The sequence below is a fragment of the Ursus arctos genome, unplaced genomic scaffold, assembly GCF_023065955.2.
Source record: "Ursus arctos isolate Adak ecotype North America unplaced genomic scaffold, UrsArc2.0 scaffold_24, whole genome shotgun sequence".
NCBI lineage: Eukaryota > Metazoa > Chordata > Mammalia > Carnivora > Ursidae > Ursus > Ursus arctos.
In genome coordinates this window covers 37,996,892-38,022,815 of record NW_026622919.1, presented here as the reverse complement: position 1 = coordinate 38,022,815, position 25,924 = coordinate 37,996,892, and the positions used below count along the sequence as shown (strand labels likewise).

The 25,924-nt window shown below is 50.5% G+C and overlaps 1 protein-coding gene across 2 annotated transcripts in view; it reads right to left on the bottom strand.

Annotated features, from left to right (window-relative positions):
- The window catches only part of ASIC2 (acid sensing ion channel subunit 2), a 987,213-nt gene that overhangs the window by 59,056 nt on the left and 902,233 nt on the right, over positions 1-25,924 (bottom strand). For both annotated transcript variants that reach the window (XM_026517621.4, XM_044390817.3), the window contains exon 3: positions 8,351-8,478. In XM_026517621.4, coding sequence (XP_026373406.1) covers positions 8,351-8,478 — 128 coding nt within the window. The remainder of the gene's footprint in view (positions 1-8,350; positions 8,479-25,924) is intronic.

Sequence of the window (25,924 nt, the reverse complement as noted above, 5' to 3'; positions counted from 1 at the left end):
AAGAATCAGGTCAGTCCTGTTCACTGTGGTATCACTCATGCCTAACACAGAGCTGGGCACATAGCACATGTTCCATAAGTGAGTGAGTCAGCAGGAAAGGAGCAAGGAGTGGGGCAGGAAGGCTCAAGGCCCATGGGGGGCAATGTGTGGATCAGAGGGCGGCTGCCAGAGTGCAGTGGCATGTAACCATTGGGAAAGGTGATAGCTGGAACTGGGATGTGGAATTTGGACTTTATTCTGCTTCTGGAAAGACATCGATGAGTATAAGCAGGAGAGTAGCGTGATAAAGTAGGCTCCTTCTCTCTCTTTCATACATTCATTTACTCATTCATCCCATTCAATACAATTTATCAAGCATCCTCTGCATGTAAGACACCATGCAGAATACTGAAATATAAAGAACAGAACCAAGAGAATCGGATTTTCAAAGAGCTCACAATCTGGTAGGGGAGAAAGATAAGTAAACAGATGATTATAATGTATAAATTTAATGCGAGAGATTCACACAGAATACTCTCAGGACGGCCTTCTGGAGGAGGTAACATTTGAGCTGAATCTTGAAGGACACATATGGGTCAGGTAAAAAAAGGGCAGGAGGGATGTTGCTGGCAGGGAGAGGGCGGAGAGAACACGTGGTGCTTGGGAATAACCACCCACGGGTTTGGGGTAGCTGGGGTATTGTGTGGGAGGCTGGGGTGTGGAGAGGCCAGAGCAGAAAGCGCCGTGGGGAGACTCCCAGGCTTCATCCGGCAACGAGGAAGGGAGATGCTCAGATCTGTACTTTACGAAGGTCGTGTTGATGCAGAGAATGGATTGCGGGGTGGCTGGATGGGCAACAGGGAGACCACTGAGGCTGCTGTTCTTATCCAGGTGGGGAATCACAAAGGACTGAATTAAAGTAGTGTCCGGGCTGGAGGATAATAATAGCTAGCCTCTACTGAGCACTTACTGTATGCCAAGAAGTGTTCGACACGAAGGCATTAACAGAGTCTTCCAGTTAGCTTCTGAGATAGGAACTGTCATCATTCCCATTTTCCAGACGAGAAGAATGAGGCACAAGGTCACCTTCCACGGAGTGCATATGTGTACTCAGGCCACTCATAGGGTTGAGGGACTTAGGCAGAGCAGCAGTGTTGGGGTGTGGGTGTAGGGATGGGAAGAGGAGGAGTTCCATTTAGACTGTTGATTTGAGATGCCCACGGGACTCTGTGGGGAGGGGTTCAGGAGCACCTGGGCTGGGAGTTGCAATTTGAGAGTCATGGTCAAGGGCAAGAGCATTCAAGGAGAGTGCAGTCTGAGAAAGGCCAGAAACAGCATCCTAGGGCTTCCACTGTTGAAAGGGTGAACAGAGAAAGAACTGCTCATGAAGGGGACTAAGAAGGAAATCAGACCAGAGAGAAGAGTGTCTCAGGAGGGCCTTTTCAACAATTTACCTGCTGCTGAGAAACCAGGTAGGGTAATGACTGAGGAGTGGGGAGTGTCCTTATCAACAAAGACGGGTTTTGGCCACAAAGATTTCATAGGTCACTTGATGAAGAACAGTTTCAGTGGAGTGCTAGAGGTGGGCTGGGAAGTTTCAGGGAGGTGAGGAAGGAGAGGCAAGTCTCCAGAATGGTTTGGAGGCTCTTTGTTAGGGAAGGAAGGAGCAGGAGAGACCTCAAGGCAGAGGGGAGGCAGGGTAGAGCGATTTTATCTTCTTACGAGACGAGCGTATTTTTATATGGGCTTGTTTTGGGATTCCCCCAACGGAGCTGAGATGCTGGCTTATCCTAGCCAATCAACAAGCCTTCTTCTCCCTCCTCCACCCCCTGACATCACCTCCACCTTAAAAAAAGCGGGTGCTCATTGTGTAGGTAAAAATGCCGAAAACCTGACTACTGGCAAAACCATGTGGGGATCTGGAAGAATTTCTGTTTTAGAGGCTGAGTGGTAACAAGTGGTTAAATAGCTATGCTAGTAAATGCTTAGTTGGTTCTTGTTTTTATCTATTTATGGAAAACAAGGTACCCTGTTGATCATGGAGGGAATGGCCCCACAGCAGGCCATCCTGCCTCCTGGCGCCTCCTTGGTGCTTTCTGGAGCAGAGCTGGAGGCTGCCATATTTATGTGGCTCCAGCTTTGACAGTTGGGAAGTTGCTGAAGGCATGCGTAACAAGTTCTCTCTTCTGCCCTGGAAAAAAACAAACAGGCAAACCTCCATTTCTAATGAGGCCCATGAAGCAGGTATTACAGACCATGGATCTGGCTGTCAGATTGATGAATGAGTCTTCTCTTTTGAGAGTCACTTAGGAAGTTGTATCTGGAAGCTTGAGCAGAGCTGTCAAGAGCAGACGGGGGCACCCCACCCAACAGCTGAGATTAATTTGGGGTGGGGTAGGGGATCCTATGTGAGCCATGGTAGAATTCCCTCCAAATATTGGAAGTGTGGCCAACCTACACTAAAGGCAAAGGTTTAAGGTTCCGCAGGAGCCAGCTGGGCCCACAACATCCCGCCAATGACCTAATTGGGTCCAGCAGGACCCAAGTATTTGTATTTGCCTTCATTCACAGTCCCAAACAGGCTAGCGGGCAGCTGCTCAATGCGGGTACGGCATGACGATGGGCATTCTCATGGCACTTTGGATACAGCCCAAGTGAGGAACCAACACAGAGTCCAGGTTTGGGGATTGGAACCCTTCTCATTCCTAGTGGCGAATGAACAAATGGTAGAGAAAGGGGTTCTCGGTGAGAATGGGATACCTCCAGCCAGTGATTTTCCAACCCTGGCACCCCAAGGCATTTCTGAGACCTCGAAATACAGACCCAGGGCTGTGTTTTCCAGGAAACTTTCTGAACAATGGGGCTGGTGGCCAACTGATTACCCAGGATCTCCAGATTAGTTCTCAGACCTACCAAGAGGTATGGGCATAATGGCTGAATTAATATTTGAATATTTAAAAAACAAGAATCACCACTAAGCTCTTGGAGGAGGGAATGGGAGATGATGAAACTCTTCTGATAGCAAATCACGACAGGAGTTCATCAGGATTGGCAATCACCATAAATTAGGGCAAAGAGTCTGACTGGTGATGTCAATTGAAGACGGTCTTGGGCTCTTCCCACACGAATGTCCAAGCTTTGCACTTCTACATCCATCCAGACCCTCACGTAATTCTCCCCAAATCCCAGAGCTCTGTCCTGCCCCTCTCGTCGGTTGCATCCACTCTCATGTACACAGATGGTCTCCAACCCGGACCCCTTTCATGAGCTTTTGGTTTGATTAGGGTCTCTAAGTATGTAGCCAGAATGATACAGATATCTTCCCCTATCACAGGCTGGCTTAGCCTTGGGGAGAAGGAGGGCCCTCAGGGCCCATTTAAATGGGAATTTTGGCAGGGGTGGGAGGGGGGAGGCAGGGAGAGCATTAGAGTGCAGCATTTGAGGGCTATTTGAACAGAGGGTACAGATTTGGGCATCAGAGTTCATTCATTCTTTGAACAATGCACATTTACTGAGCTCGTATATAAGCAAGGCGCTGATGGTATAGAATCCGAGACGCATGGTCCTTGCTCTCAGGGAGCTCCCCGTCTAAAGTGGGACAAGGGCTGATGGAGGCTAAAGAAATCAGTTCTTAAAAGGCTGATGTAAAGATCAGTGGTGAGCAAGGGGAAGCAGGTCCTGCAAGGAGACTTCTGTATCTCTTAGGAGTGTGACCAAACTGTCCACAAACCCACTTCGTTCTGTGAGTGCTCCAAGGCTGGGGGCAGGTCTTGCTGGTATTCATTTTCGCAGCACAAGAAGTGCTCAGGGAGTATTTGTTGAAGGAGTAAATGAACGTATGGAGTGTTGAATGGAGCTGCTTCTTAGGGGAGGATGGGGCAGAGAAAGTCTTCTTAAAGACCATGATCTTTAAGCAATGTTTGGAAGTATGACTAGGCCTTTGCCAAGCAGGTAAGACAAGGAAGGGATTCTGGGCAGAGGGAACAGTGGGGGCTAATGCACGAAGCAGGCATCGAAGAACACGGAGAGTTTGGCTGATGTCCAATGCACGTTGGTCAACCACAGGGGAAGACGAAGCTGGAGAGAGGGCTGGGGCCAGGTTGAACAGGGTCTCAGAAGCCATTCTTACGGGTTGAGGCTTTACCGATTACGGGAAGTGCTGGAATTTAAGAGTTTTGGGGAGGGTACCCATGTGACCACTCTGTGTGAGCTAAGGCAGGGGCGCTACCGAGGCGCGTGCTCAGAACCTTTCTTCTATTTACCCAGCTCCTGCTTCTCACTAGCAGGAACCCACATTCTGCCTCCCGGACCTGGGGAGGGGGCTTGTCTCACAGGTCTTTGCCACGACTTATCTAAGCAGCACCCCACGCCGGCTGGCATGAAGGAGGGAGTCAGCAGCTGGCAGAGCAGGGAGTGGGTGCAAAACTGCCATTGGCCAAGCCTCCAGGTGACATCTGTGTAGTTGAGTGACGCAGGCAGGGACTTCAGGCTGTTAATGCTGGAGGCCCTTTGAGGTCATCTAACCCAGCCCTTCCGTTCCATGCACGGGAAACTCGAGGCACAGGGAGGGAAGCAAATTGTCCAGGGTCTCGCGGCACAGTTAGGACTAAACTCCAGGCCTCTGGGCTCTGCGTCTGGTTTCCTCTCCACAGAGAGATCTGGGCTCAAAGCCGAGCCCTGCTGTCCCCCTACTATGCAACCTTAAGCAAGTTACCGAACTGTGCAGTTTTGTCGTCTGGAACGTGGAGATAACATTATTTCCTTTTTGGGGCTGCTGTGGGGGGTTAACAAATAATGCATGTCACGCTCGCTTGATGCCTGGCGGGTGGTGTGTGCTCAGTTAGAAGGGACTGGTACTATTCCTCCCTCCCAGCGTCTGTCTCCGCTCCACTGGGTCATCCCGCTGCTTGTCTCTGGTGGTGGTGGCGGTCCTGGGATCATGCAGGGCTCCTTCTGCAGCTGAGCTAGTCAGAGGAGCATTTCTCAGGCTGTGTGGGAAGGCAGGGGTGTATCTGGGCTTCACTGGGTTTAGGGCAAATACTTATTTTATTTTTCCTTTTTTCTTTTTTTAAAGATTTTATTTATTCATTTGACAGAGAGAGAGTACAAGCAGGGGGAGCAGGAGGAAGAGGGAGAAGCAGGCTCCCTGCTGAGCAGAGAGTCCGATGTGGGGCTCTATCCCAAGACCCTGGGATCATGTCCTGAGCCAAAGGCAGACGCTTAATTGACTGAGTCACCCAGGCATCCCCGCAAATACTGATTTTAAAACGGTCATCTTCGGTCTGGGTTACAGCGCAATAGTGTGCTCTTTCGGAGTAAAAAAAATGAAAAGATATTGAAGGTGGTGTGTATATACTTGGCACAGGTGGAGTGATTTTTACCATGCAAAAGGACTTCCCTACTCACGAAGGGATTCATTCATGGTAGGGGTTCTTTAAGTCACCAGTTCCTCTTCTTGTGCTCTCACTCAGGGGTCAATTTCCCGAGTGTGATTCACAGCAACTTTCCAGGAACGGGCCTCCTACTCCCACAGTCTTGTCACCCCTGGCCTTGCAAGATTCCCCTGAGCTTTGAGCTGAAGCAGCCGAATCCCAGAAGGGGAACTCTGTAGCCGCTGCAACTCTCGGATGCACCGTGATTTGATATGCCACCAAGGAAGAAATAGCACTGCTAATTTTAGCTATAAGATGCAATTGATTGAGAACCAAATCCCCATTTCAGAAATGTTAAAATGTGAAAAAAATACACAGTTGACTCTAGCACAAGACAGGTCTGTGCCCTTACATGCGGATTTTTTTGGATAAATATAGTACAAAACGGTAAATGTATTTTCTCTTCCCTATGATTTTCTTAGCATTTTCTTTGCTCTAGCTTACTTGACTTTGGTATGTAACCCACAGAACATGCAAAATATGTGTTAATTGACTCTGTTATTGGTAAGGCTTCTGGTCAACAGTAGGCTATTACTAATTCAGTTTCGGGGGGGGGTCAAAGCTTATAGGCAGATTTTTGACTCTCTGAGGGTCAGTGCCCCTAACGCCCGAGTTGTTCAAAAGCCAACTGTACTTCTTAGAATCACTGAAATGCCGTGTTTGAGAACCAGGGTCAGCTGGATACTAACGGCGGAATGAGAATACACAAATGGGACCAATCCTCAAGTTATACTCGGCTTCCCATTATTTAATTATTGTTTTTTGTTTGTGAAAGGAACCACTAATTTGTAGGCTCTGCGGGACAGACCCTGGGTTTCTTTTGTTCACCACCGTAACTCCGCCACCTTGTTCATAGTTGGGGTTCAGCAAATATTTGCTGAATGAATAAATGAAACAAAGAACCACATTATAAAACATGTGGAAAACCCAGGAAAGAAAATAAACCATTCACAATTCCCCCACTGTGGGTATTTTGGCTTGTTTCCTTCGAGTCTTATTTCCTATGAATATGCTTTTTTATATACATGTAAACATAATTTATTATTAGATTTAGCTCCGGGATGTGTTTTTGTATTTCTCTATTAATATGAATGAAATGATGAGATGAGATGATGCAGAAAGGCTTTGAAGATTTGTAAAATGTTTAAGCAAATATCTTCTTATTAGTTAGAATACTCATAAGCAACACTGCTATGAATGAGGCTGATTTTCTGAGAACACACTTCAAAGCAAACAACAGATTTGTTCTCTGAAGCCTGGAATGGGCTGTCCCCGCATACCGCTCACCGCGGGGAGTCCCTCGGTCTCCTTTTGGAAGGAGAAAGAGACTCAAGGGTTCTTAGAAGTCCTGAGCTCCAGCTTCCCACTCAGGCCAGAAATTTCTTTAGTGTCACTCATGGAGGGTAAGTCCCTGCCTGAGAAAACTCAAGCCTGCCAAAAGAATTTACTATTGGCTCCAGCCAACACCTAAAGACCTGGCATCCGTCCCCTGTCTTTGTGACCAGATAGGAGCCTAACTCTGACAAGAGCCAGTTAGCACACCCAGGTGGGTTTCTCATGAAGCAACCTCCCCTTCTCATTTTCTGCCATTTTTCACTTCCCTGACTCTGCCCCAGGCCATTCTGCGCCCCTCCCTTCCCCTCACGTTTCCATTAAGATGCCCAGTCACCTCTGTGAAAATGGAAGTTGAGTTCCGTTCGTGCTGAACCCTTGTCCCTACTGCAACGGCATGTTTTCGATTAAAATCTGTCCTTGTCACTTTAACGAGCGTCTGGCTTTGCTTACCGTTGGCAGCACTCACAAGCCCATCAGGCCAGTGGGTTCTGGGCTCACCAGGGCTGCCCGTCCGTCTGCATGCCTGGACTTGTTAGTCTATGTTCGCACCCTTTCCGACTCAGATCCTCAGCCTTGAGCTTGGCAGCCTGTCGTCTGCTTCGTGCCCTCCTTCTCTATCCTTAAGGATGAGGTTTTCTGGTTGACCACTTGGTTCCCACCTGGCACACGCTTGCGTGCTCATTTCTGACCTCTCCACCTGCCTCAGCCTCTGGGGCCCATGGAGGCCAGCCAGACTCCCAGCCCCCTCCCCCTCACTGTTCTCCCCGATTCTCCCTTTCTCACCCCTAGACCTCGTGCTCCCACCACTCACAGACCTCGCTCTTTGCCTTGGCCTCGCAGGGCAGGTTGTCTTGGATGATCTGGTTTAGGGCTCAGAGTCTCTCCGGTGTTTATTTCAGGCAAACCAGGAGGTAAGAGAAAGAAAGTGTCCCTGTGTCTGTCTGCAGTCCTGCTTTGAGACCTCCTCCCTACTGAGAATTTTCCAAGTTCTCCCTTCTGAGATGTGAAACCCACGTCAGACATGAGACTCTCCCTGTCCTCACTCCCCTGACATGCAGAGTTGATGTGGCACTTGTGGCCTGCTGGACAGTCATCTCCCTGGTGCGACATCAGAGAGAGCAGGCAGGAACCCGTGCAAGAGGCTTCCCTCCACTTACACTCTATGACAAGAATGACACCCCCATCTCTTTTCCTTTTTGTAGGCCATTCAGAGTTGTATCAACATGAGTGATGAAACACATGGCCCTGGTCATGCAGGTTCCCTTAGCTTCCAATGTTTCCCCTCCCCCTGAAGAGATCTCCACCCCCCCAAGAAGGTTCTGGAAAAAACCCTCACCCAATTCAATGAAAAAGAAAGTAAGCTGGGTTTCTCTCACACCCAATTTTAAGAACCGACAGGTGGTACGTGGTAGTTGGGTTACAGAGTCTAGCTGATATCTTTCTCCAATTTCTACGTGAGCCCCTGTCCCGAGACCAGCCCTGCTCAGGCCTCTTGAGTGGACTCCGAGCCTTCCAGAAGTGGGAGTCCCATTTCTCCTCCTCATGCCTCTGCAGGTGGCCGGCGTAGGCCCAGGACCACTGGTCCAGGGAGCCCAGAAACTTACCCTCTGCTCCTGGGTGGCCACGAAAGTCTGGAACCCTGGAGCCACCCCAAAGCCCAGTTCTTGGATGAAAGGCGGCTCAGACTGACTGTGAATCTGCACTTTCACTCCTGCTTCAAATGTCGTTTCCTCTGAAAGGACAAAGACAGACAGAGCCATGGGTCAGTGACAGCGGATGCTCACGGACTCCTGGGATTGAGAAGCTCAAGGGGACAGTAGAAGGGCCACGTGGTGGGCAGCATCACGGCCTGCAAAGGTGTCCACATCCTCATCCCTGGAAACTAGGAAGATGTCACTTTGCACAGCAGAAGGGACACTGCAGGTGGGATTAAATTAGGGACCTGGAGATGGGGAGGTTATCCTGGATTATCCGCACAGCCCGATGTCATCACAAGGGTTCTCGTGGGAGGGAGCCAGGAGGGTCAGAGTCAGAGAGAGAATGGAAGAAAGCTTTGCTGCTGGCTTTGGACATGGAAGCAGGAGCCACCAGCCGGGGGATGCAGGCAGCTGCTAGTCACTGGGCAAGGCAGGGGGGATGGATTTTCCCTGTGGATCCCCCACAAGGAAGGCAGCCCTGCCAACTCCCAGATTTTAGCCCTGTGAGACCGGGCTTTGGACTTTGGGCGTCCAGAACTAAAACAGAATAAATCTGTGTTGTTTGAAGCCAGTAAGGCTGTGGCATCTATTACAGTAGCCGTCAGAAGCTAATCCAGGCCAGTTAAGCCAACTCTTTGCTTCGGTCTCCAACACTATAAAACGGGATTAGGAAGTGAGTCAAGCACCTTTATTTCATTCACTAGTTTCTTTACTGGGCCATGAGCTGAAGGCGGGGGGATTAGGAGGGGGTACGGATGGTGACACAGCAGTAGAAATGAAAATAGAGGACTTGCTTGTGTGCTGGAGCTGCAGGAGATGGGCAACCAGAAGAGAAGCTTCTGCCTGTCTTTCATGTGGCAACAGAAATGGCCCTTGGCAGTGCGAGGTGGCAGGAGTGGTGGAAGGTGATGGGGATGGCGGAGCCTGGCTCATCCTAAAGGGTCACAATTGGTGGAGAATGCACCTTTGGGATATGTGAGCCTTTCCCAGGTCTCCTCTGTCGTACTCTTTCCAAAAGGCCTGCAGAGGGAGCTTTCCAGCAGGCAAAAATGCACAGCTCTCTCCCGTGCTGATAAGGAGCCCAGCCTCCCTAACCTGCCACCCCCACCCCCTTTTCCAGCCTTGCTCAGGGCAGTCTCCTGCTTCATGGCGCCAGGTGGTCCAACCCTCCTGGGCTGCCCAGACTGGTTGGTACTGGTTTCTGCTCTGCATGGCTGCACAGGCATTTCCTTCTGCCTGGAATGCCTTTCAACCTTGTCCACCTGACCAATCTCCCTACTCGTCACTGAAGATTCAGTCCCCAGCCCCACCCAAAGCAAACCCTTCTCTTGCTCTGTTGCGTTCTTTACATATGCTCGATGAAGCTTCTGCCCTGCCTGGAGTATCCCGAGGCCAAGTTCTGGGCCGTCTCCCTGGATCTCAAAGGTCCTGTGTAGGGCCAGGCCATCTAGCAGGTACACAGGCAATGCTTGCTGAGTGCATAAGGGATTTGTGACTCAAACCTCACTCAGTTATTAACGGACAAGGCCGATCTAGAGTCCATATCGAGGAGTGTTCTCAAAGAAGGGAATGGGGAGACGATGGGTAAATGTAGGAAAGGGGGAAGATGGATTAGTGGGGGAGAAATGGAGGTTGAAGCCAGGGAGGGAGGGAGGTGTTAGCCCTGGGACCATAGCCTGGGGACGAACACTGCGAGGAAGGAAGGGCTGGGGGCCAGGCACGGGAATGGGCACGACCTACAGACAGCTTGGCAGCCAGTGACGGAGGCAGGGGAAGGGGGTTGGCGCTGGGTGAGAATTCCAAGGTAGGGGTACACGGACAGAAGGGCTTAGCAGGCACACAAGACTTAGCAGGAAGGGTAGGCAGGGGTTCCGGAGTCCAGACTTGGAGCCCAGGGGCTGACGTGGGGTTCAGGCAGAAGAGACCCTCAGCCAGGAATCCTGTGTTCGAGGAACGGAGAGCATCCCAGGCAATCCACAAACACCCCCCCTTCCCTCCAGTGGTCAAGTGTTCTGCTATTTCTTTAGCCAGATTGTCCATGCAGACGGTTGCCTGAATGTCCCAGGATGTCCGTGGTTTAGGGCCCGTCTCTCCCGTGGATGGTGAACGCCACAGAGACGTGAGCGCCCCTTATTCCTTCCCATGCCCATCAGGGAAGGGGACTGCGGGAGATGGAGGATGGGTGGGAGGGGGAGGGGTGAGTCTGCCCAGGGGAGAGGTTGAGGAGAGGTCAGAAGTCTGAAGAACAAGCTCGGATGGGGAAGGAGCGAAAGTGGCGTGATGCTGGGATCACGGGGATGCTCGTGCTTGGATGAACTGAAGGCACGTTCAGTGAGCTGCAGGGGGTGGGATGGGAGAGATGCCAAAACTTGTTTTCTGGAGCTCTCTGAAGCTGCGTGCCTGCTATATAACTGAGCTTAGGAAGCCTGAGAGCCAGTAAGACTGGCTCAAAGGAGGGGACCCGCGGCTTGCAGGGAGAAATGGAAAGTGAAGCCTTTCTGTCAGAAATGCTTCGAGTAATGGGCAAAGCGGACAGGCCAGGCATGCCTGCCCTGTGAGAGCCGCCTGAAGCCAGTCAGACTGGGCTGGGATTTGGAAGGGGAGTTCATTCCAGAAGCAGCAGGGGCTGGAGCAGAGTACCTTTCTAAATAATCTCATAACATTACAAATAGCCAGCGACCGGATGGGCACAGAAGAGAGAGATGGATAAGGTTTCCACTCTCTTCAGAGAACTTTCTGCCAAAATGGAATATTCTAGAATCTTTGCTATCCAACATAGGAGCCACTAGCCACACGAAGTGTGACAAGTGCAACCAGGAACTGAGATTCTAATTAACTAATTAACTCCTCCCCCCACCTTTACCGAGGTGTAACTGACAAGTTGTGAGATACAGTATACGATGTGATGATCTGATATACGTACACTTCTGGAAGTATCTCCCCATCAGATTAATTAATATATCTATCACCTCACATACTTAGCTTTTTTTTTTGCTTGCCTTATTTTTAATTGAATTTAAATTTAATTAATTAACTTTAATTTAAATTGCCACATGTGGCTAGTGACAACGTCAGTGGGCAGTGCCGCTGGAGAACTTTAGCGGTGCGCAGACCCCAGGTGTCTCAGAGCATCAGGGACGGCAAGGAAGCCACCCCCCTGCTTTCCTAAGCAGGTGCCCCTGGGGGGTCTCCGGCCTGGAGGCCTTGGGTGATTTGGGTGGGGCTCTGGTCAAGCAGGGCTGTGCGTCTTCACGGCCATCGTCCGAGACCCTCTCTGGCCATGCTTCCTCCATAGCACCATTTATTCTCACATCTCCACATAGTTTGTTTCTCTTCCTTCATGGAACTGGCCTCGGCTGCCCTCTGTGGGGCATTCTCCAGTCTAATAGTGAACAGCCCCCTTCCAGTCTCTGCCCCGTACCCACCCGCAGTTTCTTGCACTTCCTGGACACGGACTCTCTCGGTGCAATGATGAAGACCCAATTTAAGAGCTGAAGTCATCCAACATAGGCTGCTTGAGCCCAAGACTCAGATCAGGTACCTCAGAGGTTCTCAAACTGGAATGCACATTGAAATCACGTAGGGAGCTCTGGGTGACGATTCTGGGGACCCACCCCTAGATCCGGTCACTCTGGGCTGGAGCCCAGGCATCTGCATTCCCAGAGATTTGGCTATACATTATCTGAGGTCAAACACATTTGGGCAAGTAGCAATCTAGTTCAGAGAGTGGAATTGACTTGCCCAAGGTCACACAGCAAGTCAAGGGTAGAACAGGGGCTGGAAGTCAGGTCCCCTGACTTCCAATTCATTCCCTGCCCTTTGGCAGCTGTGAGTCTGCCCGGGGTCTGGTTGGACACAGGGAAATGCCAGCACGGCACGCTGCCTGTCCACGTGGCAGGAGTCGGGGTGGGGTGGGGTGGGGGCTCTCCGGCGGGGATGCAGGCTGCACATATCACCACGGCAGCAGCATCTGTAATGATAAGAGTGACTGGGACCACCCACACAATTTTTGGGTCCCAGCGCAAAATGAAAACCTGGGGCCCCTTCTTAAAAAATTATTATGAATTTCAAGACAGCCCCAGCAGAGCCTCAAACCAAGAGTGTGGCCCTTCGGAGCACGGGGACCTGTGCACGGGCCGCGCATCGAAGGAGCCAGCCCCGACAAGAACCCAGACTGACGTGGGCAGAATTCTTCACAGCCTCGTAGTCCCCTCACCGCCAAAGGATTCGACACGGAGCCGCTTCACGGTGCGGCCCCAAGTGCAGTGAAGGATTTGTTTACATATCATGAACACCAGGATTCAAAGCCCCCGAGAGAGAGAGCACGCGAGAGAGCACAGAGAAAGGGAAAGTTACCCCACACGCGGCGTTAGGAGCCCTTGTTAATTAGGACCAAACATGAAAGATCATGTTGGATCAGGAGGAAGGTGGTAAGGCGCGTCCAGACTGCAGAAGCCTGGAAACCGCAGCCCTTTTGAGGAGCACGACCACGGCCGGCTCAAGGTGAGGTCTACCTGTAGAGGGTTTTCTGGGTGCGCAGAAAGGATTTGGGACCCCTGCGGGAGGAGACGGGGGAGCCATAGGCGGAATGCATAATGGGGCCCGGAAAGTACATCGCAATAAAAGAAGCTTAAATCTTTAATCTTTGCAAATTACAGGAAACATGCCGAGGAAATAAACACGAGGGAAGTAGGAAGGGAAGATTTTCTGAAAAGCCGGAGGAATTTTCTAAGCTAAGGCAGGGATGTGTTGATACAGAGCAATCTGTGTTGGCTGAAGCCGACTTTATAACAGTGGCTAGGCTACTAGCTGCAGGGGAGAGGGTGGGAGAGGGGCCAGCCACATAGGGGGGGTGGTCTCAGTGCAGGGTAGCCTCCACTGGCCAGTCCTCTGCACTCTGCTCTCTGCCCTGGGAGCTGCACCTGTAGAGACCGTCCTGATGGGCTCCCTTGCCCTCTGGCTTCTGGCTGGGTTCAGCCAGTGGTCCGCAGGAAACTGGAGGAGAGAGGAGTCAGTCTGGGATATTCAGTCTCTTAGTTCTATTTGCTGGGTCACTGCGGGTTAGCTGCACAGCACCCTGGAAAGCCACAGCTTGGGGCTGGGGGGCTAAGGGGAGCTCTCTGTATTGCTCTCTGGGTTCTGAGGCCAGCTCTTTTCCCCTTTCCCTAGGCATTATCCTGGCTGTCCTGCTGCCAGGCTCGGGACAATGCACCGCCCTCATTGCCCTCCCCAAGCCTTGCCCACACCTTTGTCAACAGACCTTCATTCGTCTTTCCTTGTATCACCCAGTCTGCGGGTGCTGTTCATTGCCTTGCTCGGGTCCTCCTTGGTCCAGCCCCCAGAGGGCATCTAGTACCGAAGCTCTGACAGACAACTAGAGGCCCCTATGCGGCACCACACATGGAAGGACAGCCGTTGTGTCTGAGCACGCTTGGCAGGAGACTTCACTGACGGGGCGGTCCATGGTTTTCAAAGTTCATCCTTATATTGAGCCGAACACTGCCTGTTTACAGATATCCCCTGCTCCCAACTCCAACCCTTTTCCCACTTGACCCCCCCTTCAAGGATCTGAAGGTACATACCATAACTGTAACCAGAGTTTCTTGTTGCCATGCTAACCTTGCCCAGTGGCCCTGACCCCAGTGTGTCTCATTTCTGGAAGCTTTGCTAGTGGGGGTATGTTCAGGGAGGTGCTTTGGCCTGGAGAGGCTTCTGTGCAGAGGGGCTCAGGACCCTCTCCCCATCTCCCACAGGACAGCCAATAGCCCTTCGTGGTGTATGGACATCCTGGGGACACTGCGTGGGGCCCCGGTGAGCAGAGTTCACACCCAGGGTAGAGAACCCTTTTCCCCAGGGAGTGAGCTGGGCATTCTAAGAGAGGTGGAAACAGGCCCTTCTACCTGGTGGGTCAGAACTAGACAGAGCCTAGGACAGTTGGTGAAAGGCTTGGAGCTCTGGGGTCAGGCAGGGTAAGGTCAAGTCCAGCTCTGGGACCTTTGGCAAGTTATTTAATCTCTTGGAGCCTCATTTTTCTGCAAAAGTTGCAGAATGGGTTTGGACGTAATAATGGATCTGTCTTCATAGGACTATTGCCATTGCACAGAAAGCCCTTAGCACAGAGTCTGGTGATTAAGAAAAGCTCACTAACTTGTAGTGCTATCGTCATCATTATTCAGCGTTTCTGGCTTTCTACAAAACCCAGCTGGATCAGCGGCTCTTTCCCACTCCTCCTTCCTCCGGGACTCCCTGCCCCTAGACTGGCCCTTCTCCTCCCCTTCCATCTGGTTGACCCCTACCCAGCTTCTCTGTCCTCACCTCCTGGAAGCCTTCCTCCATTGGATGTCCCAATGTCTGGTACTTACCTTTTTCACTTAACTCTCTCTCTCTACTAAGACTGGGAGACGCTTGGTGACAGAGTCAATGTTTTATTTATGCATCTATGCATAATGCTCGGCACATAGTAGGGGTCAGACACTCTTGTCGAGGGGAACAAATAGCACAGCTGATCTCTGAGACTCACAGAGTCCCAGCCTCTCATTTTACAGCAGAGACACAGAGATGCCAAGAGGGTGGCACATTTGTCTGGGTCTCATAGGCGAGTTTTTGGCCAAGCTGGGTCCACACGAGGCCTGCCCAGCCAGCTCAGGACCCTCGGTCACAGTCTCAAGGCAGCAGGTGGCGATTCAGAGACTGGCGGGCAGCTGTGTAGGGACTTAAGCTGGGGGGGCGCAGCAGAGACTGCCCGTGACACCCCCCTGAAGGGACCCAGCTGGTGTTACCGTCTTGTGTGGCTGCTATCTGCCTGGCTCCTGTGGCCCACGACATCACAGTGGGGGTGAGACTCAGCCTTTGGGCCTCGCTGCTCCCCGTGATCAGGGAGAGAGGCCCCGAGTGTCCAGATCCATGTTTCTGCCAGGTAGGGGAGGGGCCCAGCCTGTCTGTCTGTCTGCCTGCCACCCCTCGACCCCCTGCACCTGGCCCCCCACTGGCTTCTCCAGCTCTACCATTGCTAACTAGATTCTGGGGCTTGGCCCTGCAATTCCCTGGGGACTGAAGCGTGTGTGTGTGTGTGTGTGTGTGTGTGTGTGTGTGTGTGTGTGTGTGAGACAGAGAGAGAGACAGAGGTAGGATGGTGAGAGAGAAACTCTGAAATCGCTCTCATCTCCTCTTACTTCCCTGAAACGTCTCCTGAGCGTGCTGCTGTTCACAGAAACAAAGAAAGACCCGGCCTTCCTGCGGGCCCCGGGCGCTCGCCACCGTTCCACGTTCATCCCCTCCTTCACTGGGCCATACGTACCGAGAGTCTAGCGTGGACACGTGCCATGGCCAAGGACTGGGGGCCCAGCAGGGAACGGAGCAGGGCCTGCGTCCTCATGGAGCTCCCATTCGGGGTGGGGCAGACCACAACCAGGGACACATGCAGCAGTGGGCCAGCCGTGCCAAGTGCTGGGGGAGAAGCCGGGGTGAGGACAGTGAGAGCGCGGGCAGGGCAGCTGTGACTCTCCCAGAGGGAGACTTGACGTGACCGTCTTTGGGCAGGGACCTGACTGAAGTGGGAGGGCGGGTCATAGGATGACCCTGGGTGTGTGTTCCGGGCAGAGGGACCAGCAAGTGCAGAAGCCCCGAGACAGGTATGCACTCGGCTTATTCTCAGAGCCACGGCGACAGTCACCCCAAGAGGCAGGCTTATTATAGACACAAAAACAAATGTTTTACAGAGAAGAAAACAAGGGCTCAGAGCGGTCAGCTGGCTGTAGCCACACCAGGCAAACCCAGCATCAAATCCTGGCTGTCTGTCCCCAAGGCTCTGCTCTTTGCCTTCTGACACCTGGCCTCGCTCGGAGAGCGTTCCTTTCCGGTGTCACTGACCGCACTCTCCATTGGGTAGTTCCCCTTGGAGAGCCTGCAGGCCTGGCCTCTGAGCCACTCAGCGTTGCATCCCCTACAGCCCGCGGCGAACGACTATACTGGCAGGAGTGTGCTGAGCTTTGGGGCTTTCACAGACTTCACTTCCCGTATCCTCCCAGCCATCCTGAGACAGGTGTCAATATTCCCATTTACAGAAATACAAATAAATAAATATATATAAATATATAAAATTATAATTTTTTTTACATTGTATCTATTTTACAGATAAAGAAACCAAAGTCCAAATAAAGGAAAGGACAGGCCCAGGGTCTGTGATTCATGGCTGCATAGAATTCTGGAGCTAGGAGAGTCCTTGACACTGCTTGAATCCAACTAACTTCTCATCTTGCAGGTGAGAAAATTGAGACCCACAGGAAAGAGCGTGGCCAATGGCCACGTGGCAAGTGGTGGCGTGGCAGAGCCCAGGAACCGGGTATCTTGACTCCCCCGCCTCCTCTGCCCTTTGTCAGTTGGCTAGAGGAAGCACTGGTCTCAAGTGACAAGCCGATGAGGGTTCAAGCTGTACAGGGTGGAGGGAGAGAAGCGTGTAATTGACATTGGGTTCAGCAGCTTGTGTTCTCTCCTCTCAGAGTTCAGGGGAAAGCTCACGTGTGGGACAGTGACAATGACAGGGATGACGACCTAGCCCTAGCCCTTGAGAACTCTGGTGGAAAGGGTCTGCCACGCACCGTTTGGGTGGTCCACTACAGGCGCCATCTTGGTTCCTGCTTCTCTTCTGGCATGCCCAGAGGAATCCTGGGAGGCCAAGGTTGGGCCCTGAAAAGGGGAGTGGGGAACAGTCCCCAGAAAAGTGTGGGCTCTGAAATCATGGAGCCCTGGGTCTGACTGCCAGCCCCACCACTTAATAACTGTGTGACCTCAGGCAAATTATATCACCTCTCTGAGTCTTAGTTTCCTCTTGTTTAAATTAAAGGGGGGGGGGGGCTGATCCCTCAGGTGACTTTGAGGCCTGCAAGTCTATGAGCTGGGGATTATGAACACACCTCCTAACCTCACTGCATCTCATTTTAATTTCCTGAAAACTAGATTAAAAAAACCCAACATGGCTGTTCAGCACTCGCAAGTCAGAGGAGGCTGAGTTTTCTAAAGACGACACGAAGAATCCCCGAATCGCTGCCTGGCTAACGGTGGGCTGTGTGCGTCTTACGCTCCCTGCCTACCCCTCCCTTGGCAGGCCCAGTTGAGCAGCGAGCCTAGGGGAGCAAATCCGAACCCAGCATGGAGACAGGGACGCGCACACTCCATTGCTCACAGGCGACATTTGGAGGCTAGACCAGCTCTGGAGGAAGAAAAATCAACACTGTGTCCCCAAGCCTGATGGGCTGCAGTTATGTCTGTTCGGGGCAGCGGCATGAGGTAGCGGGCGTCACACCCACAGCTCCTTTTCAAGTGGCCACGACAGCGCGGTGAGGACGGCAAACCTCAGCCCCGTCCCACAGAGCCTCAAAGCCCCTCTGACATGATTTGGCAAAACCGTTAACCAAGTGTTGCCCAAAGCAACCTTTTTATCCCCCCTTTTCTTTTTCTGTTTTCATTATTCAGAAACACTAGCTCTTGGCGGGAAGAACCAAGGACCAAATCAGAGATACGGATTCAAGTGCTGGTTCCAATACTTCTTAGCCATGAGGTCATGGGAAAGGCACTCAGCCTCTCAGAGACTTGCTTACTTACCACCTGTTAAATGGGTTAATCTGTTAAATGATTAGAAGTGCTCAGTCTACATCGTAAGAGTGTATGAGGATCAGAGGAGAGAATGCGGGTGAAGCGTGTTGCGTACTGTAGAGTGACGTGCCCGTGTTGGGGAAGGAGAGGGTTAACGTCGGGTCTTAGTTACGCAACAGAGACGAGTGGCTTCATTTGACACATTCCTGTTAAACAGGATGTTTAACCACAACCACACGTTAGTGAAGGCACCCGCATGGACTTTGGTCTACTCTCGTTACAAAAAGATTTGTTCCAAGGATTCTTTAAATAATGAGTTTCCCTGGTGCATTCAGGCTCAGAGATGATAAACTCCTTGCTGAGAAGGGTGATGAGCCTGGGTGGGCAACCAACATGCAGGAGACACCGCCCTTGAAAAGCCGTCAGGAAGAGCCACGGATCCGGAATTGTAGGGGAAGTTGGCGGATGATTGAGATTCTATATATAAAAATTCTGTTTACACACGCTGGTGACGGAAGTTAGGTACAACCAGATGCCAAACAGACCACGTATATAGATTGTGATTTAATTACGGAAGTCAAAGTCATTCAAAATATGACTTTCTGTTATTGAATATATTCTCAATCAGTGGCTATAAAAAGCATGAGAGCGTCCATGCGGGGGGTGACGTCAGAGAAATATCTAGATGTGAAAAAGACATCCTCGTACTTCCAAAGGGTGGGAAAGGTGGTCTGGAGCAGAGCTTCTTCTACGAGAACATGAATCAGCCAGGGATCCTGTTACAATGCAGATTTGGGTTGGGCTCTAGATTCTGCATTTCTGACGAGCTCCGAGGGGACGCTGTTGCTGCTGGTTGGAGGACCACCTTTTGGGGTGTAGGACTCACAGGAGAGCATTGATGTGTTAGCTGAGCACACCAGATCTGGTGGGATCTGGCTTCTGCCCACCTGTCCAGCTCGGGGTCTCAGGCTTAGGGCCAGCTACCCCGGACACCCCGGGCTGTTCTCGGCCTTTGCTCCAGATTCTCCTCCCTCTGTTCGGCCTCTCACCTCCTCACGACTCACACCCTCTCTGACTCCCATCCTCTGCCTGGCTGCCTGGCAGACAGGCCTGGGAAGAGGCCCAAAGATCACCTCCTCTCTGAAGCCTCCCCTGACTTGCCCTTTTCCTCCTTTCTGGAACCCATCACCTGCTCCTTCTATCCTTACCAGTTAGAGCACTTGATGACATTTAATTGTTTACACGCGCCCAGGTTGCAAAAGTCTGGCACCCTGTAGGCACTGTATGTGAGCAATGTTGGATCAAAGCATTTCCATCTCCTACATAAAAGGAACCTCAAGATAGTCCCTAGACTGTGACCTCCTTGCAAACCTGGACTGTGCCCTTCATGGGTATCCCTGAGGGTCTGGCCCACCGTAGGTAGTCTTGGCAATTTACTGAATGGGAGGACACGAGCTCCGAGGTGGGTCTGCTTTGTCTGGATATGGCCCTCAGACCACTGCCTGCCAGGCTGCGACGTCTCACTAGAGCACGTGTAGTTTCCGCACAGCACTTAGCGTGCGCACGGGGTGGTTCTTCTCAGAACGATAAAAGTCCGTTTTCTGGCTGCTTCATGGATGCTTGTCTCCAATGGTGCTTCTGACTTGCAGCGTCCTTTCTCCCGATTCCTTGGCACCTGCCGAGCCTCCCCGCTCCCATCCAGAGCAAAGGCCCACTCTGAGAGTGAGCCCGGAACCCCAGCTGGTTGCCGCACGTCCCTGGGTTCCCGACTCTCAGGATTCGGGCTGAAGCCTGCGCCTCTCCTTCCGGGAAGGTCCTCGGCACCAGGCACCGTGACAAGAGCGCTTCCTGGGAGCAGAGATGTCAGAGAAACCATAGCAACCATCTGCTTCCACTCTTGCTACGTCCCGTTTGTGATGGAAGATAGAAATTGTGCTACTCATGATCGCCGCTCAGGCCTTCCAGCTATGCAGAGAAGTTCGGATCATTTTAAATTTAATTTTAATTTTTATCGAAGCAATATATGTACATAATTTAAGAAGCCAAATGATACCGCAAGGCTTTTAATGAAAAACAGCAGAGTTGGGCTCCACCTCTCCCCGAGCCTCGATTTTCAGAGACAGCTACTTTCAACCGTGTGAGCTGTTTCTTCTCGTATACACTTCCATATTTCCATGGACATCAATTGCTCGAAAGATATTTCTTGGTTTTAAAAAATTACAGGTATTATCCACCAAGTTCCTCCCATGGGAGATGATGAGGCTATAGACTTTCTCCACGAGGTGGCCTCTCCATTTCTTTTCCTTCCATCCTCCTGTAGACTTACACGCTATTTTGGTTAAGCCAGTCTGCAGCTTTTACTGAATTAGGTATAAATATTGCCCCCACCCCAGCCTTGTCGTATCTAATGATTTCCATCTTTTTCTTGTGACACTCTTTTGTGTTTCCTGTTTTTTTTTCTTTTTCTTTTTTGGTTTGTTTGGCTTGCCATCTATCACAGAAATGCCAACCTCATAGAAACAGAGGAGAAAAGTGGCTCCTAGGGGGTAAGGGTGGGAGAAATAGACAAAGGTTGGTGAAAGAGCACCAACTTTCAAGACAAGTAAGTTCAGAGGGTGTAACATAAAACACGGTGACTGTAGATGATAACACTGTCTGGTATATTTGAAATCTGCGAAGGGAGTAGAACTTGAATGCTCTCACCAAAAAATATATTTTATATATTAATATATAATGTATATATTAATCATATATTAACATACAAATATAATTTTTATATTAATTATGATTGCATTATTGATAGATATAGATTATTTGACAGAGAGAGAGAGGGCGTGTGCACGAGCAGGGGGAGGGGCAAAGGGAGAGGGAGAGAGAAAATCTCAAGCAGACTCCCAGCTGAGCATGGAGCCCCCACCTGGGGCTCGATCTCATGACCCTGAGATCATGACCCGAGCCAAAACCAAGAGTCGGACCCTTAACTGACTGTGCCACCCAGGCGCCCCTGAAATATATTTGAAACCAAATATTTGTAGCCTGCTGGGTAAAGAATTCTATTTTAGAAAAGAAAGATTTCCCATCCTTCCTCTCTGCCCAGTGTCCTCTGGTTTCAATTGCATCTGCTGAGAAGTCCCAGGTCTTGCTGATTGTAGATCTTTCGTATGTGATTTGTTTTTTCTCTCCAAAAACTCTTAAGGTTTTCTCTTTATCTCTGTTAGCCTGAATTTCTCGAGGATGCGTCTTGGTCTGGTTGTTCTGCCGCTTACTGCGGACATGACTCGGTGAATTCTTTGGTTACGGATAATCACGTGCTTCAGCCAGGAACTCTTCATATCTTACCTCTCTGCCAACATCCTTTCCTCCATTCTATCTGGTGTGTTATTCTGGAACTCCCGGTAGGAGCGTGTTCGACTTCCTGGATTTACCCTCTCATTTTCACATTTTTTTCTCTCCCATTTTCCATCTGTTTGCCTTTTTGTTTTACTTTTCAGGAGATTTCCTCAGTTCCAACCCTTCTATTTTTTTTTTAATGTAATCATATTTTAATTTCCAGGAGTTAAAAAAACCACAATGTTTCCTTTGCATGTTACTTGTTAATAGCGTCCTATTTTAATAGCTTGTGTTTATGGATACAATATCATCTCTCATCTCTTGAGAATTTTTTTTTTTTAAGATTTTATTTATTTATTCAACAGGATAGAGACAGCCAGTGAGAGAGGGAACACAAGCAGGGGGAGTGGGAGAGGAAGAAGCAGGCTCATAGCGGAAGAGCCTGATGTGGGGCTCGATCCCATAACGCCAGGATCACGCCCTGAGCCGAAGGCAGACGCTTAACCGCTGTGCCACCCAGGCGCCCCTCTTGAGAATTTTTTAAGAGTGGTTTGACGTTTCCTTCAGCTCCCTGCATTCATTTTGTATTTACCAAACACTTACATAGTGCCTCATATTATTCACGCATTTTCTAAGTACTTCATAAATACTAACTCATTTCAGTCTTCCTAACAACCTGACAGAGTAGACAATACTATTATTCTTATTTTAGAGGTGAGGAACTGGGGCTCAGAGAGCTTAAGTAACTTGCCCAAAGTCACACAGCTGGTAAGTTGTGTAGCTGGGATTTGAACCCAGGCTCTGGTCTGGCTCTTGAGCTTGTGCCGTTCATCATTATGTCTATTTCCTCACAGTTCCTTTTTTGTTTGGCTGGTGTGGTTCCTTTCCTGTCAGTGGCTTCCCTCAAAAGCCAGGCGTTTGGCTGTCCACTCATAATTAAGAGGGACTTAAAAGCTGCACAGTCATTCCTGGGGGTGGGAGGACTTACTAAGGGACTTCCCTCTGGCGGGATCTAACCAGGCCGTCGTGTCTGGGGACTCCTGACTGTCGTTCTCTGTGGACCTTTTCTCTTGAGCCTGTCAGTCTCTCCAGAAAGGGATTCCCCCAGACCTCTGGAGGTAGTAAGGTAGATTAGCCTGGCTGGGGCCTCACTCCTCAGTAAGCCGACCTTGACCTCATCTCCCTGTTTTCTGTACGGTACCTCACCCGTGCCTCAGCTCTGTCTGGTTTCCCCACGCCTAGCGCTGGTCCGTTTCATCTCGTCGGGTGCTGGGGTGCAGAGAGGTACTTGTCTGGGTATCTGGGAGACTTAACAGCTCCTTTTACAGACTTTGAACTAATTCTCCTAGTTTTCCCTACCTCTTATCCCTATCTTTAGCAGGGTCCGATGCCTCTGATTCCTGACTCTTCCTGGGGGTTCAGTGGTGAGAACCGTGTGGCTTTAGTCGGCTTTTCAGTGCAGACCCTTATCCCTGAGCTTTGTCTGCCACGCGCCGAGTCAATGACCACCTGCCTTCCATCTTCCCAAAACTTGCTGACGTTGACTGTTGCCTTCTTTCCCATCCTGTCATTGTGTGTTCGTACTTCAAAAAAAAAAAAAAAAAAATCTGTGATGGCCATTTGGGTGGGGTGTATGGAGGGAGCCTCCAGAAATACTTCTGTTCAATCTACCATGTTCAACCAGAAATCTGGACTGCCAACCTCCCCAAGACTCCGGAGCTCCGCAGACACACCACGAGCTCCTTTCACCATCCCCAGAGAAGGGACAGAGATGTTTGGAGTTGGTCTCTGGGATGTACACAGCCACGGAACCAACGGACACCATTTATTTCCCCGGGAACATCAGGCGTCCTTCCAATGCTTTTCAAACTGGGTTCCTTGGAGCCCTAGGGTTCCTCAGGGTGGGCCATAGTGAGCATGGGGCAATCACACTGAGGTCCCCATCTCCAGGTGAACCAGAGCAGTTCTACCCTTATCTGTTCTGTAGCTGGAGCTGTGCTAGAGCTTTTGTTCGACACAAGGATGCTGCTATTGAGGAAAAAAAAGGGAAAAATAGAAAAGGAAAAGTTTAACAGACCTATCATTATATGCCATTCTCTCTTCAGAGATGTCACCTGGACCGTTTTTTTCCCCCCTGAGCTATTTTCATGGCAGTGCTTTTACAATCACATTTTGAACATTAAAGGCACGTAGTGAAAGAATTGCTTTTGGGTTCATGCGTGGGTTTTTAGCTTGGTTCAACTACTTAACGAGATGTGTGTTCTTGGGAGGCTCACTCAGCCCTTCTGAGCCCCCGTTTCTTTGTCTTACAGGGGGGATGGCAACATCTTGTTAGGAGGGTGTCTGAAAGGGTTTGTGGGATAGAAAATTCACAGCCCATAGCAGCCATGCAGGAACGCCAGTTTCTCTCTTGCCCTGACCCCGTCAGTGGGCACAGTATTCCCCCCTCAACAAATGTATTAACAAATATTTACTGGCCTGGTGTGCATCAGTGAGCCAGAGGGTCCAGGATCCCTGCCCTCTTGGAGCATATGTTTTAGCGGAAGGGGATCGACAAGAAAAAAATACGTACGTAAATCCCATGGTGTATTTGAAGGTGACACACATCATGGAGAAAAGGAGAAGCAGAGGAGAGAAGGAGGGGTGAGGCGTGGGGTGAGTCATCTGGGTAACCCTCCGTGGGAGGGTGATATCTGAGCAAAGACTTGGTGGAGGTGAGGTGATTGGCCATGCGGGTCTGAGCAGAGAGAATTCTAGGCAGAGGGAGTGGAGAATGCAGAGGCCCTCAAGTAAGAGTGTTCCTGGAGTTTTCAAGGTGTCTCAGGGAAGCCAGGGTGGCCAGAGCCAAGTGAACAAGGGGACAGAGTAGGAGGTGATGAGGCTGACAGTGGATAATAAGGTGCCAGAAATTTACCTCCATTAGAGCATAGGCCCTCAACGTAATTCCTTTGCTCAAAGATATAATATTGGGTTCATTTTTCTTTCTTTTTAAAAATGTTTATTTATTTGAGAGAGAGAGAGCATGGGTAGGGCCAAAGGGAGAGGGAGAATCTCAAGCAGACTCCCCACTGAGCATGGAGCCCAAAGCAGGGCTCGATTTCAAGATCCCGAGATCATGACCTGAGCCAAAATCAAGAGTCGGACGCTTAGCTGACTGAGCCACCCAGGCACCCCCCTCAGGTTCATTTTTCTAAATACTAGGATTTGGGGAAATCGAGGCAGATTATATTCAATAAAAAGTGTGTTCTGCATGGTGTGAATGAAGGCTAGAGGGAGAAGAGAAAGGGAGGAGACTTATCTGAAGTCTTTCCAACTTTTGACCCTATGTATCTAGAATCTGAGGCCATTTGACAGCCTCCTATACGCCAATTCCAGTTTCTTCAGAGGTGACCCATCCCCAGCCCTTACCCTCAGCCCTACCTCCCCCAGCATGGCCCTTCACGGGACTTTCTCTTGGGAACCCCTTCCCCAGCTGCCATCCACCCAGCTTCCTCAGGGCTCTTCAGTCCTTCTATAACCTCGCTCCCCCGGTCACTGCTTATTGGTCCAGGTGTGGGCACCCAACTGACCCATGGGCCAATGATTTCCTTCCCTGGTTATTATTATTATTTTTTAATAGGAGACCTGGGAGAGTCTCAGAATAGTCTCTTGCTGGTGATAGGATGTGTAGAACAGAAAACTATTGGCAGTCACGTGTGGAAAAATATATATGTGTGGAAAAGTCCTGTCTGTAGTGAGAGAGAATAAAGCAACTCAGAGAGGTGAGGTGAGAGAAGCAGGGACCCCAGGGGGCCCCAGCCCTTGGTTCCAGTTGTTTCTGACGCTGCATCCTCGCTCGCCCGCTGTTTGGTTGTTGAAGCTTGCCTTGGATTCCGGGGGCAATACAATTCCTTTTATGGCTCAGCTTGTTTGAATTTGGTTTCTCTCATGTGCAACCTAGATAACCCACTGCCTATTTCTTTTATCTTTTGAAGTTACTCAGAGGCATCTACACAGAGTTTCATTTTTAACAACCTCCCACCTGCCTTCAATTTAATTTCCTTTAGAAAACACTGGCCATGAAATCTGCACTTCTACGGTCTAGGACGGGTTTTCTGTCCTCGTTCTATTTTGTGAGCTCCTCCGTGAGAAAGGTTTCCGCGGCCAAAGGCATTTGGGAAATAAATGCTGCATGCGATATTCCTACTCGGATAGTCGTGATGTAGCATATTCAAGAATTCCTGCAATCCATAAATGTGTTGCACTTTGTCTAAGCAGGGGTCCCAGATCCTTGTTATTCCTGGAGCATGTAATATCCCCAGTCCTGACATTCCGACATACTGTCGAGGTCCATAGGGGATGGAGCCTGCCTTCTTTAAAATGGCATAGTTCTGGGGTGTCCTGCATAAGGAGGTTTGGCCAAGAGGGCTTCCTGGTGTGGGGCATTGTCAGCCTGGGGGGAAGGACACTTGATAATTTTCATAGTCGTCTGTCTTCGCTAAGCGTGAGCCCGTGGGGCTGGGGCTCCATTCAAAGGGGGTACTTTTTTCAAATTCACTCAGGCATCAAAGGTCCTTCCTG